General features: G+C 46.0%; 1 protein-coding gene across 1 annotated transcript in view; it reads left to right on the forward strand.

Moving 5' to 3' along the window:
* Positions 1-782: 782 nt before the first annotated feature.
* The window catches only part of SOS2 (SOS Ras/Rho guanine nucleotide exchange factor 2), a 52,334-nt gene continuing 36,251 nt past the window's right edge, over positions 783-16,865 (forward strand). Inside the window, exons 1-4 of the mRNA XM_084522285.1 lie at positions 783-1,108; positions 11,439-11,564; positions 14,424-14,555; positions 16,206-16,370. Of these exons, the coding sequence (XP_084378411.1) occupies positions 1,022-1,108; positions 11,439-11,564; positions 14,424-14,555; positions 16,206-16,370 (510 nt within the window). The 5' untranslated portion in view covers positions 783-1,021. The remainder of the gene's footprint in view (positions 1,109-11,438; positions 11,565-14,423; positions 14,556-16,205; positions 16,371-16,865) is intronic.

Consider the following 16,865-nt stretch of genomic DNA (forward strand, 5'->3'; position numbering starts at 1 on the left):
GCTCGAGTGTCCATGCCATGGCTTACTAAGCATCTGCTTTGGGGAAAATGAGCTCCTTTTTGGCACTTTGTGTTTCCAGAACAGGATCACCCCATCCTAAAAAAATGGGGCCTGGAGGCTTGGAGATGGGGACATGGAGCAGGGAGGCGTGGTGCTGGGGTGCCTGCTGCCAGACGGGGGGGCTCACAGCAGTTACCCCAAAGCCACATTTGTAATTGCCTTTTGCTTTTTGCTCATGGATTGGAGCTGACAAACCTGCATTTTCCCACAGAAATAACCATTTTGTTGAATATTTCCCTGTCCAGCGGGAAGGCTGGGAGCCTGCAGAGCAAAGGGAGCTGTCAGTACCTCAGCAGGCACCTAAGTCCTCCGGGAAACCTACCCTAACAAGGCAGAAAGGCACTGATTCTGATTTAATTCTGATTTAATGAATCCCTTTTGGAATAACTTTTGTAGATAAACCCTAAAAGGGCGGGGGGGAAGAGATACGTAAGGTGTGAGGGTACCTAAGCCGTGAGGGGCACACAAAACTCCAACTACGCTGCCTTCAGACAGCGGAGGGGACACCCTGGAGGACGAAGAAAACCCCCGAGGGCGGCACAGAGCCGCGCCGCCTGATCCCTGAGGCGATTTCGGGATGGCGGCGCCCTTCTCCCCCCCTCAGCCCGGCCGCCCCCTGGGGGCTGCCCGCTACTGACGGGGAAGGAGGCGGGAGGGGGGGGCACAAAATGGCGGCGTTGGCGCATGCGCGGGGAGGGCGGCGGCAGCAGCGGGCCCGCAGCGAGCGGGGCTCAGGGCGCCTCAGCCGCCGCCCCGTCAGCGCCCGGCGAGCGGCTTCGGGCCCGGCCCCTCCCGTGCCGGATGTGATGGCCGCCGGGGCGGGGGGGTGAGCGGCCAGCCGCCGGCGGCCCGGAGCTGAGGAGCGGCGCCTTTCTTCTTCTTTTCTTCTTCTTCCTCCTCCTCCTCCTCCTCCTCGGTGGGGACGGGCGGGCCCGATGCGGAGGAGCCGCCGGCGGGCGCCATGCAGCCGCCGCCGCAGCCCTACGACTTCTTCAGCGAGGAGAACGGCCCGAAATGGCGGGGGCTCTTCGTGCCCGCCCTGCGCAAGGTCAGTCCCAAGCCGCCACCGGCGACACCTGCCCCGAGTCCCCCCCCACACACCTCCCCCAGCCCTCAGCCGCTTGGTGCCGGTGTCCCCCCTGAGGGGGCTGAGGGGGACGCTCCTGGGGGCAGCCCCCGGTTTTGTGAGGAAAAAATGCCCCCTGAGGGGGGTACCCGCTGTGGGAAGCTCCCCCCCGGGGGGGTTTTCCCCTTCATGAGGCGATTTGTGGAGCTGGGCAGCCCCTGCCCATCGCTGAGGGGCTGGGTAAGGCTTGGGGAGGTGCTTGATCCCCTCAAAAATAAGGAGCAGGATTTGCTGAAGGGTCAGGGGTGTTAAAAGGCAGCCCAGTAGTCCGCTGGCTGGCCTAAAAAAACGCTCAGCACCTGCCTGAAGGGTCCTGAGGTGGGATTTTGCCACACAAAGCACTAAGCCTGCCCCCAGCACTCTCCAGCTCCATCAGCTTGGCCCAAAGGATTTCACATCCTTACAGTTTATTTTTACTATACAACGCCAAAAAACGTTAAAGTCACAGGATTGACATCACTCTGGCTGATTCTCTCTCTGTACATTTCATTTGGAGCAAAAGAAATAGGGCAGGGTCTTACTTTCCTAGCAGGGAAAATGATTTTTTGATACCAGTGTCTGCTTGTAAAAATTGGTAATTGCTTATAGATAATCTTTTTCCTCCTGGGAAAGTTTCCTTGTCTGCAGTACCCACCCTTTGGCGTGAAGCAATCGTACCGTAACGTGCATTTCGCCTATGGACGGGCAGTATCAGTGAGTCAAAACAAAATCGTGTCATTGTTCCAGTTTCGGGGAGAAAGCCAGTTTGAAAATCCTGTTTAGAAGATGGAATGCCCTGATACCAGCGCGGGGGATTTTTTAAACCGGGCTATTTTAGCAAATGCATGAGTTATTGTTTTGTTTACGTCTTGCACTTTCACTTTGGTAATGAGATGAGAGCGCTCCCGTTATTTGCAGGCTTGCCGAAAACTTGCACGGAGCTCCCAGTGTGCATAAAGCCCCCGCCTGTTAGTTTCTGAGCTTACAAACTTATTACAGTATTCAATTCTTGCAAGGTAATTCTGTGTAGGTTTGAAAAATCTGCACATCAGCCTGTTTAGATGCAATCCTGCCAAGCAGCATGCTTTTGTGATGAAAATTTTAAAGTCCCGTTAAAAGCTCCGGAAGCTTTTTAGTTAAATACCTGGAATCAGAGTTAGCTGAACTTCTGAACTGCTCTTTCATCACAGTAACCGATGCTGCAGGGGCAGAGATAACGTTTTATTTCCCATTTCTGAAAATTTGTTTTGTTTGGCTTTTTTTTTTTTTTTTTTTTTTTTTTTGAAATGAACACTTCTTGAGAAACTGGGAACAGAAAAAGAGGAAAGATTTTGTTTTCCGTTGTGTGTTAAGGTATGAGGAATCTTAGCCCTAAAATAGAGAAAGAAGTGGGGCTGGATAACGGGTCACTTGAACTTTTAAGTCCACAACCTGCTTTGAGGAGCTCGGCTCTTTTTGCATTCATCTAGTTTTAAGGTCGCTTCTTATCAAAACACTTCTAAACTCTTGCACTTGCATTTAATTCTATGCAGCTGACTTGACAAATGGAAAAAATAAACTGTTGAAATACCTTTTTTTTTTAACATATTAAAGAACTAATGTGAGAATCTGTCTTTTGAACAATGCTCTGCATGCATGTAGGCAGGTAGAGATCCTTAAGATGCTAAAGAGTGCCAAATCATGCCCACCAGTGGGACTCTTCTTATAGAGAAAAAATAAATAAAGTTAAACAGAAGGACATCATTAAAACAGATTTTTTGGTTTACTTTTTTAGTTCTTTTCCATTTAAATCATCACATTGCTAGCATTGGTACCTTAGAATCTAGTTAAGTTGAATCTTTTCCAGTAGTTTGATGTATTCACTCTTTTCCAGCTGGTAGATTTACAAGCACGTCCTTACTCTGAAGCATTTTATGTTCATCTGTTGCTGTGCTGGAAACCTAAGTAGGAAGTGAACATAATGGAACTCGTTTTAAAAGTGCTGTCAAAGTAAACGATTCAGAAAAAAACACAATGGTTTTTTGCTTGCTTGCGTTATAGTTCCTAGAAGTGCAGTTTGTAGTGAGTAAAACACGTTTATGGGCTGAGCTTTGGGAAGTTGTTTAACCTGGGAGCTGACGTGAGGAATTAAAGGGTCAGGATGCCTGTCAAATACCTCCAGCAGCCTGCAGGATGCTGCTGCAGCAGTACTGTGCACGTTTCAAGCTCCCTGCCAGCACTGGGTTCACACCAAACCCTCGGCAGGTTGGTGCTGGTGGGCACCAGCACCGCTGCTGCTCTGCAAGGGTCTTCCCTGCTCCCCCTGCAGCTGGCAGGAGCTGCCTCCCACGGGACAGAGATCCCTCCCGGGGGAGATTCCCTGTTCGGAGGATGCTGGAGGAGAAGGTGATGCTCGAGGGTTTGCTCTCTCCCTTTCCACGCAGGTTTTTGTTGTTTGGGGTGGTTTGGTTTTGGTCGTGGGGTTTGCTTTTGCTTTCGAGTGTCTGGGTATGTTCTGTTTTGTTTTGTTTTGTGTTTTTGTTTGTTTTTTTTTTTCCAAAGCCCAATGGGCTTTGAGGAGAAAGATGTCAAATTGTGACACGTGTGTCTGAAGTTGGCATTGCAGCTTTGTAACCCTGCTGCCTCGTACAGATGTGGTGCCAAATCTTGTCCTTGCTGATTGTCAGCTGGCTTCCAGATGAAGCTGGCCAGAGCTGAAATGACTTCCCAAGGTGATACCAATCTTTTGATGTCCGATCTGTTAATTTTAGGCTGGGATTTTCGGGGACCCTGAGCAATGAAGCATGAGTCTGAGTGGTAACACCTGAACATGTAGCTGCCACCAACCTATAAATTATCAGTTTTAATATACCAGACGTGCACTGTGTAAAGAGTTTTTTGGGATTGAAAACTTATTAATGCCAGATATCTTCAATTAATACCTGGAATAAAGTTTTATTCCAGTTATTTGGAGCAAGTGTTCAGGATGAAACAGGTGACTCCTTAGAAGTATTAGGCCTTTTTGAAAAGGATGCATAATGATGTGTACACGGGGATTTATTTGCCCTAAAATACTGTTTTCCCAATACGCATTAGCATTTGTGCATGCTTTTACAAATCCAGTGGCAAATTAAAAATCTCATTTTGTAAACAAAGAGCTGTGTAGTCAATTGCTTTGTTTGTTGGATTTCTCTAAATCAAATTCAGGAGCATCTCCCAGGCCTTGTTGTGTTGATTCTCTCCCTCAGCACACCCAGAAACCATTAAGCAATTAACGCTGCCCCGGCTGTGGGCGCTACACGTGTAACCGTGGCTCTGTGCGCTGCTTGCATGTTCTAAAACAATCCCACCATTGCTCTGGAGCACTCATCGGATTTCTAGAGCATGACTAAAGGGTTTATTCTTAGCAAGCCCTGCATTCAGAACTACAAAAGACCTCACTGAGGACATTTCTGGAGTTTACGGTGCTCTGGCGCTTCGCACTGCTGTGAAACCCCGGGGAGCTGAGCCTGGTGCCCCTGCTCTCGTGCAAGGCAGCGTGGTCAGGGTGTCCATCCGTGCTTGGGTACCTGCAGGGGCTGCCCTGCTTCCCTCCCTGCCAAGTGCACTTCACCACACATTTTCCATCGCAGGGTCAGGCCGCTTTGGGTTAGAATTATTTAACACCTTATAATTCCATTTCAGGGCACTATTATTTAATGCGTTGTAATTTCAACAGCGATATCTCTTCCCATGTTACGATGCTTTAAAATAATAGGGATATTTGGTTTTGAGGGCTGTTAGGTCACTGAGCTTCTAATAAATATCATTATTTGTGCTCTGAAACCTGGACTTTTGCAAACACGAGTGCCTCAGCACCATTCCGCCTGGGAGAGTGCCGAACCAGGGCAGTGATGGCGATGCTTAAATAGAAATTATCTGTGAAATGCACACACCTGAACAATTCTGCAGGGCATGCTCACAATGGAGAAGAGGATGGAGGAGGTGCAGAAAGGAACACTGAGTCCCTGTGAAGTGCTAGCCACCAAGCCCTTGTTAAATAATGGGCTAATTCCTCCAGGCCTTTCATATCCCTGGTAGTGGTTGGGTATCTCCGTGGGTTGCTTTTGGTCCCTTATTTGTGAGCAGAATTATTTTTGTTGCTGCATCAGTATTTGTTACCCTAAATAACATTAGGAACCAAAGGGACTGGTCCCTCTACTTACATCTCTTTCTCATGCCTTTTTCTCCTCGCTGTTGCACCGTTCAACCTAAATCCCGTCGCTGGGTTTTGCAGTTGGCACAAGGGAGCAGAATAACTCCTCAGGCAGCGGCACGAGGTGGAGGGAGCTGTAGATCCGAGGCACATACGAGTAGAAGGAAGAGTGCCCTTGTATTTGGCAGCAGCTGGGGGAACTCTGCCTCCAGCAGAACAGCCCTGGGCTGCTTGCTGCGTGCCCAACCTCGTCCTTGTGCCTTTCTCCCCTCACCTTTGGTCGTTTGCCCCTTGGGCACCGCGTGCTGGGGGAGCCGGGCTCAGCCCCCGGCCCTTTGAGCCCTCCAGCCAAAGCAGAACTGCCCCACAGTTGCCCTCAGCACCTTTTCCATGCCTCCTACAGCTCCAAGCAACCTCAAAACCTCATCCCTGCCCGTGTCCCACCGCATGCTGAAGCCCAAAACAAGCAGCTGAGCAGCATCTTCTCCTCTCCTTCTCTCTCCTCATGGATTTTGCGCATATTCTGAGTGAACTGCGTCACCAGGTGCAATATTTGTCTGGTATCTTTAGTTTTTCACATCTTGATTTCTTCGCGTAGTGTGAGCATTATGTGATGTCCTCAGGAGAAGCTGCCCAGCCTGCAGTTTGCCTCTGTGATTACCTGGGGCTGTTTCTGCCAGGCTTTCCTGGTGAGCTGCCGCTGTTCCTGGAGGGCAGGGGCTTCTCGTGTCAGAAACACACCGAGCACTGCTCAGAGCACAGCTTGCTTTCCTGTTTCTACATCCTCTTCATCCTCCTGACACTTGGCGTGCTTTTTGGATGGCATTTTAGTGACTGCGTGGCTCTCAGAGAAACGACTCTGCTGCTCTTCACCATCTCCGGGTTTAAGCTTTGTTCTTTTTCCCTTTCCTGTGTTTATCACCATTTATCCTTTATCACCATTTATCCTTTCTTGTGACATCTCCGTGGCAGTCCTCTTACCTTCAAATACCATCTCAAACCTCACCCCGCTGTCTCCGAGCTCTGCTGCCCCGTGCTGCTCATGGATTTATTTATAAGCCTTTGAAGGACCTGAGTGAAAATGCAGGTGTGTTCGTGGTTCGGGCTGAGCGAGCTGTTGGTGCTGGGGAGGACACAAAGCAAAGCTGCAGGGTGCGGAGTGGAGCAGCCCCTGCCTGGGGAGCAGTGCCTGGAATATCTGCAAGAGTTACAGAGCTGGCATCACAGATGTCTGCACGCCGGTCTTGCACTGGCTCTGCTCTTTTCCTCCCATATTGTGGGGCAGAGGCTGTGCCTAGCTCACTTGGGGTTTATCTCGATTTAAAGAAGGCATTATAACTGGGTGGATAAAATCGAGGTGTTTAATTTTCCATCTGTTGTTAAGATACAAGTGTTGGTGTGTGTACAAGCATGCACATTTCAATTTCTGCTTGACCCTCTGCGTAAAAGGACGCGGTCGGATAGAGAAAGGAGGTCGAGTGCTGGGGTGGGAAAGCAGCGAGCGTGAAGATGTCAGAAACAAAACATGAGGTGTGGAGGAGAGCAGACAGAGCAGAGGGAAGTGCCAGCAGGAGAACTGCCGGAGGAAATACCTCTGTGCAGCGGGCACGGGTGGGCTGTGGGCAGATGCTGAGCTCTGGACTCGAACGCAGCGGATGCCTCGTTTTGGTAGCAGCAAACATCTCGAATTGCAGTGAAAAAGCTGAAATGCTGCCGTCTGTTCAGTGCTGGCTTACTCCCTGGCTTACTTCGAGCCCTGCCTCTGGCAGCAGCTGTTAGAATCGGGTGTGAGACACGCGGGCGGTCTGGGGACTGCTGTGCTGGGCACGGGGTTAGGAAGCGGCACAGTTAGCTTTAAAAAGTCGATATTGCATTTTTATTTGGCGTGTCTCTTCAAGTCTCAAAATCTTTGGGTTTCTTTCTAAATGCCGGCGATTATGCCTGGGAATTGGGAGTGCTGGTGCTGTCGTTTTTCAGTAATTAAGAGCAGCAGAGGCCTCGAAGCTGGTTCTCCTCTTCCCCTGGCGTGTGATGGTAAATCACCCTGACTGAGGGATTAAAAACACCTTCAGAGCAGCTGTTTTCTGCTTTTAATGCTCGGTGTTATCATTAGACAAGATGAGAAGGAACAAAAACCCAACCTAAAAAGAAACATTTCTCCGATTCCTTTTTTCTTCTAGCTAGCTTTCAACATCCTGGTACAAGGCAGGCCCAGAGCTACTTTCCTTGGCTGGGGGGTGTTTTCATCACCTTGGACACAGCGCACAGAAATACTGACAAGTGCTGGCAAGGCTGTAACCAGCGCCTGACAGTAAACATTGAACTTCTATACACTAATTATTTTTCTTGCTCCCAAACGTATATGCTACATTCCTCGAGTAAACAAACAGCCTTGCGAAGTCTTACACCTCCTCTGATCTGGTATCGCTGTGTTTGGACGAGGCAAGTCCAAATATAAATCATTCCGAAGTTGAAATCAGTCACTGTGGGACACAGGGAGTGAGTAATTTCTGTTACAAATAGTTTACAACTTTAATGTGCAATTTATGAAACCGTCCTGGTAGTGCAGGGGGCTTAGAAGCGTCAAAATTGTGCTAACGGTTTTTGTGGTGGCATTTTTTAGAGACTTCTTGTTCTGAAACTTCTGTTCATGCTGGAGTTTTGCCTTCTGAAACTGTAGGTTTGTTTTGAGTATAGGTAGAGGAGTGGGACGTCGTCATCTGGTATTTCAGGAAGATGACAGCGTATGGCTTTGGTGCGCTGTGCTGCCTACAGACTTGATATGTGTGTCCTGGGGTGGGTTGTTTTTCTGTTTTGTTTTTTAAGAACAACCTCTTGGTTTGCACGTGTTCTTTCTGTGGAACAAGTGGAGCTTTCGGAATGTGTTTTGGTAGCTTTACTACCAAAATAAGTGCATTATGTAAAAATATATTTAGGCAGCAAACTGCAGGTTTGTCTCTGTAGTACAGGCTAAAAAGAAGTTGCAGTTTTGACTGATATCTTTTCCTCAGCTTTTTGCAGTTTCAGATGCAACATTTTGGCCCTTGCTTTAATACTCAGCACTTCAGAATTTCTCCATATCACTGATATGGAGAAATTTCTCGATATCACTGAGATTCAGACTTCAGGCCAGGGCTCCCGTGGGTCAAAATTCAGCTTGCTACCCCTGTAGTGGTCCTAAAAAGTAAGATCAGTTTGTTTCCCGTCCTGATGCTGCTGGTTGTCTCCTTGAAAAGCTTTCGTCCTTGTCTTAACACACTTCTTCCTGAGGGGCTGTAGGGATTATTAAAATCTCACCGAGAAGGAATTTTGAGCCTGACTTCATCTCTGGGGCTGCCTGTTTCCTCTGCAAGCTGTCGTGGCGCGGCGCAGGAGCTGCCTGGGAGCGAGGGGTAGGATCTCAGTTTACCCGTGAAGGCTGGATTATCATCAAATATGCAAGAGGTGGGGGGTGGAGGGGTAGGGAGAGGTGAAGAGGAGGGGCGAGGGAAGGAGCTGTGTGGGAGCTCCTACCTAAAATAGGGGCATGTCCCCCAGAAAGGCCTTAGGGCCGTGTTTAAATGCCATGCTTACAGGGCTTCTACCTGGTGCTTTGGTTCCACACCTTGGAGCAGCTCAGTAGGGAATAATCACAAAGGAACGACAGCAAAATAAACCTGGTCCCACTGATCTTCACCTCCCTCTTTAGTGACCTCAAGGTTTCTGCTTGGATCATTTCAGAGAGCAAATGGGTTAAAAAGAATCCTGTTTCCCTGATAGCTTCTGCTCAGATTTCTTGCAGTGGGGTTCTCGCTGGTTAGTGTAACGCCTGCTTTTAAGAGTTTTGACCCTTCAAGGAAGCAGTTACGAGTTAGATCAAAAATGATTCCTGTGTTAGCTCTGGTGCATTGTTCCAGGCCAGCTAACGCGGCATGCTCAGGTATTTCAGCCTGGACCTGAAATCAGTGAACGTACCTTCTGTAAGAAATCCGCCCCCAGTAATTCTTCCTGCTTTTTTCCCTACGTTCAGTGCTTTATCAAACATCCTCTCCTTATTTTTTCGCTTCTTTCACTCAGGTTTTAGATGAATTCCATAAAAATCAGTTCTGTTTTGAGGCAGCAGCCTCTGATTTGCATGGCTGGTGCACGGCTTCCCGACCTGTCTCTTTGGTTTGCCCGTGTCTCACGATCAAATCGTTTTGTTCAGACTCACCAACTGAAGTGAAGTTATTTTCCTCATGGCACCACCTTGCATTTTGAAGACGAGTGCCCCTTGTGAGAGGAGGAGGCTGGCTGCGGTCAGCACGTGAAGTTTTCCTTCTGCTCTTCGGGGAGCCCAGCTTCCCTTCCTCATCTTCCAGCTCCACTTGTCATTTCCGTGGAGCATCTTCGAGGGTTATTGTGTGGAAAATGTCATTTCTGCTTATTTCCCAGCGAGGTAGCCAGTGCTTCTGCTGTGGTAACGCTCTGCAGAGGGATGCGTGGCAGGACCTTCGCCTGATTTCCTGGTTTTCCATTGTTTTGTGAGTTCAGCTCGTGTGCAGGAAGAACGTGAAATGTTCCTGGATTACTGAAAACCCGCAGCGTGCAGCGAGTGTTTTCAGGGTGCTTTGGGCTTTCTTGAGTTTATTTTTTTCTTTCAGTAGTATCAGATCTTGTGTTCAGCTGCACAACAGCTAAACGAAGCCAAAAACTATTCGTAGTTGAGGTGCAGAAAAATAAATGATGCCTGGAGGTCCATACAACTGTGACAGAACTGGGTGGCTGCACTAGGAGCAGCGGCTGTGCTCCCTGCTCTCAGCTCACTGCTGCCTTGGTAATGCAAGTCTTCACTTGTGGTTTTGGAGGAAGGGTGCCAGGGCAGAACCGAGCCCTAGAAGCACGCCTTGTTACCTGGCCGGGCAGATTTCCCAGGGCATTGCACAGGAGCCCACACATTCGGCCATCCCTTACACCACCACAGCACATTACCCTGATTATCAGCTCCGTTACAGCACCAGGGCAGCCTTCACATTTTTGTTGTCTCCCTCTGCTCCCCTGAGATGTCGTCCCCATCTGTGCTACCCATCCCCGAGACCTTCAGGCTGCAAACGGAGTGCCCTGAGCACAGTGCTGTGAAATTATTAGTTGCTTAACTTGGAGGAAGCCCCCTGAGCCCCTCCGTTTGTGGACTCGCCCGTGGTCTATGGAGGGATGGGTTTCAGAGGAGCAGAGGTTGACCCCAAGATGTCTTCTCCTGAGAAACTACCAAAACATTTTGTCTTGTGCTTGAAACCACGGACAGAATAATGGTGGCGTGGGTATGTACGATTCCTTTTTTGAAGTGATTAACATATAATTTGTTTTGGGGAAAGTAGGGAATTTCCCTGGATTGCATTTCTGAATCTTTTGGCTGCAGTTAAAGATGGAGTTAGCCCTTTCCTGACTGAGATGCTGCCAGGGAAAGCTGAGTGTATAGGCTAACTCCCGAGGGTGTTGGGTTTTGTTGTAAGGTCTTCCTCCTTGCTGGAGGTATTTCATGTCTCTTTCTCATGCCTCAGACAATGTTTCATGTCCATTTCAGTTCATTTTCTAGTTCATTTTCCAGTTCTTAGGCATCTCAGAGAGCTGTTGCAGCCCTTGCCCAGCGTTGTGGCCATGGCTTTTTATTGCCACAGGTTTTAAGAGTGCCTTGGTTCAGCTCCTTGCCAACCCAGTTAGCTCCTTCCCTGGTTTCCTTGCTTGTTAAGTCTTTTCCTGTCCATGCTCCTCCTCTGTTCACAAATCACCCAGTACTCATTGGTAGGGTTAGGAATAATTGTTTCTTACTCATTCTGTGGCTGAGTAACTGTGGAATTACTTACAGGGCTGGTTTGCAGTGCATCTTTAGCAGAAATCTGCCTGGGCTTAAAATTTCTTCCTGGCCATAAAGGCTAAACAGATTTAAATGGAATAGAGGCACCAACATTGCAGCAGTAGGAATTGTCATCTTAACAGCCCGGGAAAACTTGGGGGGAATTGCTGGAAGCATGCACGTTTGCAGCAGGACAAGCCAGGGGTACTCTGCTTTCACTACAATTCATCCTTCTGTGCAGCTTCTGAATGAAAAAAAGGCTTAATTTCTTAAATTCTTTTGGACAGGTTCAGCAACAGGTTCACCCAAACCTTTCAGCAAAGGAAGATTCCCTCTACTACATTGAAGAGTTGATACTTCAGCTGCTAAACAAGCTATGCATTGCTCAGCCACGGACTGTCCAAGATGTGGAGGTAAGGCTGGATTCTGGGAAACCGAGGGAGAAACAAAGATGTTCTGACCAGTGCAGGTCGGAGTTAAAGCAAGATGAAGCTGAAGAGTAGAGCTCGGTAACACTGCTTATCTAAAAGATTATATAGCATTCAAATTTCTTAGTGTGTTTAATTGGAAATTCTGTTTCTGAATCGGTGGAGTTTTATGCTTTCAGCATTGTTTTTGTAAATGCAGAACGTTCTGAAAGATTTTCCTGCTGCTTGAATGCACCTTGGATGTGAGAGTGAAAGGAGGTTGTGATTTTTTTCCTGCTCTTTGACATTAATATATGGAAAAAAATAAATGTTGTAATGAAAGGTTACCGTTGTTAGGCCTGGATCGTGCAGCTGAGGGAATAGAGTTGGATGTTCCTGGAACTTTATTGAACTCACTGAGGCTCTTGTATTATTGCAGCTGTCTGCTTTTGTGTCATCAGTTAGAAAATGAGAGCTTTAATGGAGTACGCCTCAGTATACAGTCTGGAGGGAGAAAGTGCTTTCATGGAGCTGTGATCCATTATAGCTTTGCAGAGTATTACTTTTACAGCAATCTATATGTCCAGGGTTTTCAGCCTAAAGCAGGGTGAAGTCCTCATCTACCATTCTCAGTGTTCATCCTGGAAAATAAATAAATAAATGTTTACAAAATAATTGCCTGAGGAGATTCGGATTTTTATTAGATGCAATAATCACCCTTTATTCAACGTTGAGTCGATTCATTAATTATTAATTGTGGTTTCTGATTAATGTATTTTGTAATACCGATGCATAAAGATTACAGTACGACAAAATAAAAGTAAAATTTAATAGTCCTCTAATAGCTCGCAGGATTGTTACTACCTTGAGTCTGGATTTGAACCTCAGATGTGAAGTTGAGCAATCCCATGTTCTTTCTCCAGTTCCCAGCTGATAAATCTTTCAGTGCACAGGACAATTTGAGATAGCACTGATTATTTTGCCCACTAACTCCATGATTTTCTGTTTCTGAGTCACGAGATGATAAAATACCCTGTGTACGTATGAATTAATTGTTTTTTGTTAGGTCGTGTATATGCTCCACAAATAACTGTGTACAAAGCTGCACACCATCCACCCCGTCTTCTGACAGCTCTCCAAGTTGTGCATATGAACGTCACAGCAGACACTAAATCCTGTCTATTGTATTTTAAATATACCTGGCATTTTAAAGCTGTGGTCAATAAAACATTGTTGCACTTGGCAATACAGCAGTTATTTAACTTGCAGAGTTCTGTTTAAACAGCAGTAACACGTTCCCCAAAACTTTATTATTCTGTTGATCGATAAATTCAGACTCTTCCAGAGCAGGGGAAGTAGAATTCAATTCAGTGTCAAGGTTTGTTGGTGAGGTTGCGCTGCCAGCAGGCATCTGAGAGCCCCAAGTGAAGGCTTTTGGCTATGCTCCTCGGCTGTTTTTAGCTGTTGGGAGAAAACATGAGAGCTGTGATCTCTAAAGTTTATCATGCGGCTATTTACGTAACAGCCTGGAGTTAAGGGAACTATCGGAGCATAATGTTAAACGTAAGTATTTGCAGGATCTAAAATCTCAAATCATAAATGTTTTATAAATAGTAAAAGCCCTTCAGATCGTTCCCAACAAAGTGCTGGCAACCAGTGAAGTCCTCATGCACGTGATCCTTGTTACTCGTTGAAGGACATCTGAATTTCGCATTTTACTCGTGATCTCCTGGTAGCATCTCAAGGAAAGTTCACTTGGTACAACCAGCCTGCAGCTTCAGGCTGCTGTCCCAGAAAGGTCCCAGCGCGTTTGCCTGGCACAGGCGGCTGGCACAGCTGAACATGGAAAGGCCAAGTGCAGGTACTAAAAAGCTGCCGCTAGGAAGACCTCAGGCCTCCTGTGAGATGTCAGAATACACGCAAAAATCTTTTTATCAAAGGGAGGCATAAATTTCACCATCTTTCTCGATTCATTCTGTAGCTAACCTATCATGGAGCCGTGGCAGTTGCAGTGTCCTGGAAGACAACTCACTTTTCTTCTGTGCTCGTTATGCAATAGCTGTTTAACTTAATAAATCTGTTTTTCCTCAGTCCCTTAAGAAGCAGTAATCAGAGCTGAGTTTAGACTTGTTCTCGCTGCGTTTCGTTCCTCAGCTCTCAGGGGCTGCTGCTGCTGCAGGAAGCCCGGAGAACGCTGTGGAAAGCAGGAGGGAGGTTTTGCACGTGTTTAGCGTGGGACTGCTGCCCAAAACAGTTTGTTCTGTTGTGGGGATCATCTCACCTGTTTCTGTAGCAGGTGGGGAAGTGCAAACCTATATAAAAATGGAAATTGCATACGGTTTACTGCGGTATTGTGGGCTGTAAACTGCAGCCGCTGTGACTGGCCATGCAGCAGGGAAGCTGTTCCTGTGCGGGCTTGTGGAGTCCAAAGTGCTCCAGCCAGCCTCCTTCATGAATCATGAACTCCTACCTGCACTTACTTTTCGCTTCTGCCATAAAATTCATCTGATACAGGGCGAGTTACGTTCTGGTCTTTTACGAAATAGGAACAATAAAAATTTGCTTTCTTCATTTAGATCGGGAGCTGTTTAGTACTTCCTCGTGTTGTTTGTATTTTGGGCTTCTGGTCTCCGCTGAGGTTTCTTGCAGCTCTTGTTCTTTGTGCTTGGGGAAGGGAAGTTTGGGGTTACTGCAAGGAGTGAAGCTGAGTTGGGTAAGAAGGAGAGAATACTTAGGAAAACATGTTGCAAGCTCTGAGGAGGAGGATAATTGGCTATACTGCAGGGGAAGTAATTTGTTGTTTTGTTTTTTAACTTCTCTTTGATTATTGTGGTTAATCTAATTGTGTTCCTTATGTTTGGACAGGAGCGTGTTCAAAAGACATTTCCTCACCCGATAGACAAGTGGGCGATTGCTGATGCGCAGTCTGCTATAGAGAAACGAAAAAGAAGAAACCCTCTCCTGCTACCTGTGGACAAAATACACCCATTATTAAAGGTACTTAAAGCAACAACCTGATGACTGCTGCTTCTGCCCACCACACAACCCCAGCTGTATTATTGCCCTCCAGCGTAACCTTTAGATATTTCTTTAATTTGTGTGAAATTAGGTAAGTTTCTTGTACTGGCGGAAAGAGTAAATAGTCACCATAACACGGGACAAATACATTATAGTGTGTAATAAATCTAGATCCCTGAATTCATGTTCTACACATTGGTTTGTTAACATGTTACTCTACTTTGGAATATGACTAGTTAGTTTTTAACATAAATAAAACCCAAACTGCAATACCTTACCTATTTCAGTAGCTCTGTTTTGATGCTTTGTTTCAAAATGCTGCAGAAGCCAAAATAGAAGAAGAGAGAACATTTAGACACCTTTCCCTGTATACTGTCAACTAAGATGTGTATCAATGTCCTTACTGTTAAAAGTCACTGATACCTTGCTTTTAAAATCCCCAGATCTGCAAAGGTGTAAAAAAGGACCAAATACTGACTTTATTGTTGGTGGGTTTTGAGGAGAGTGGCCATCTCAGTTTTCAGATGTCACATCAGTTATAACAGGTGTAGAGCTCCTTACTCCCAGCCAAGATTTAGTGTCACACAATAAGCATCTGTTCATATTGTGCCCATGATACAACAGTACTCTGAGTGCTGAATCATTTTCAGATCTGTGCTGAATCAATTGATTCAAGCCGATTCAAACATGGCTCTTTCTTTGGTATTTCTTTTTCTGTTTATTTTGCTTGTGGTTCATAGCTTAAAAAATGCTTTTCTCCAGTGGTGGCATTATTGAGCAGAGGTTCCAGCTGCATTGAGAAAACGTTATTCAAGCATAAGCAGAAATCAAAGCACTCTTTCAGGCATAGTCCCTGTGCTCTTACGTCCAACTTCTCAGTTTGTGACAGTAATGAGATGGGAAGAGAAGTTAGGAAAGAAAACAGCATTTACCAAGACCTGTCCAGACAACACTGGCTTGCTTTTGTGAAGTCTGCATTAGAAGTGTGTGGATGTAGATATAGAACCTGTTTTGTAAGAAGATGCATCCAGAAATGGTAAGAATGATGCTAGCATGAACTTAGTCCTGATGGTCCTGTCACAGATACGACATTGTGTGTTGCATGCTGTGTGGAACATGGAACATGCATCACAAGGAAAAAAGTGTAACATTCATCCTGTTTATGTTTTGGTCTTGTTTTTGTTTTTTTCCTGTGCAGATTTTAAACTTTTCCATCAAAACCAATTCAAAATTCAAAAACAATTCAAAAAAAGTGTGCTCTTTTTAGAAGAGTCCAGATTTGGGCCACAGTCCTGCAATAACCATAGATGTAGGCTAAAATTTAAGTGCAAGACTGTTTCCAGTGAAGTCCCTTCCTTGAACAAACCCTATTTTTAGGCCTGTCATTTTTAGGGGAAGGTTTGTTGTAAGTTCTGTAGCTTTTCATCTGGTCAGTATATGGCAAAATAACACAAGGAAGTGTTTGCAAGCATTTCCTTTGAGGCTGTTTGATGTCCTTTGTCCTTGCTATTCCATTGCTGTAAATCAGCGACACAGACAAGATCAGTTTCAGTAGATACCCAAATGTACTGTCACTCCATATGAATTTTTTGAATAAACAGCATTTTCCCCCTTGTTTTCAATTTGCAGGAGGTTCTAGGTTATAAAGTAGATTACCATGTCTCTCTGTATATTGTGGCTGTCTTAGAATACATCTCAGCTGACATTTTAAAGCTGGCTGGAAACTATGTCTTCAATATACGACACTTTGAGATCTCCCAGCAGGACATTAAAGTGTCAATGTGTGCCGATAAGGTAAGGAGTGGGTTGTCGTTTGGACAGATAGATACTGGAGGTGATATTTTTAGAGGATGCATCTGAAGTAAGAGGAGGGAGGCTTACTGAAAGGCAGAAGCTTCTCTCTGAATTTGTGCCAGACCTGTCATGGTAAAGACTTAAGGTTAACCTAAGCCTGCTTTGGAACAGTAATACTTCTTATAAAGCAATATAAGGACAGAAAATGTTGTCCTTTGTTTCCCAGCTCTGTAACTGTCCTCCTGATGTCGCTTTGTCATGAAAGCTCTTTCCTTCTTTTTAATACAGAAAAGACCTTTAGCTTTCTATCCTCATTAATATGAGAAACATTTTTGTTGAATTTTATCTTTATCAGCAGGGTTTTGTCAAAAGCTTATGCAAGATGCCTTGTTTTCAAAGTTCGTTCTGCATGAATTGTAACTTGTTTTCTAGGTCGTACTAACTTATAAAGGGGAAAATGGCTTTGGCATCTGTTCCAGCCTTCTGCTGCCAAAG

The sequence above is a fragment of the Aythya ferina genome, assembly GCF_964211825.1.
Source record: "Aythya ferina genome assembly, chromosome: 5".
Classification (NCBI taxonomy): Eukaryota; Metazoa; Chordata; class Aves; order Anseriformes; family Anatidae; genus Aythya; species Aythya ferina.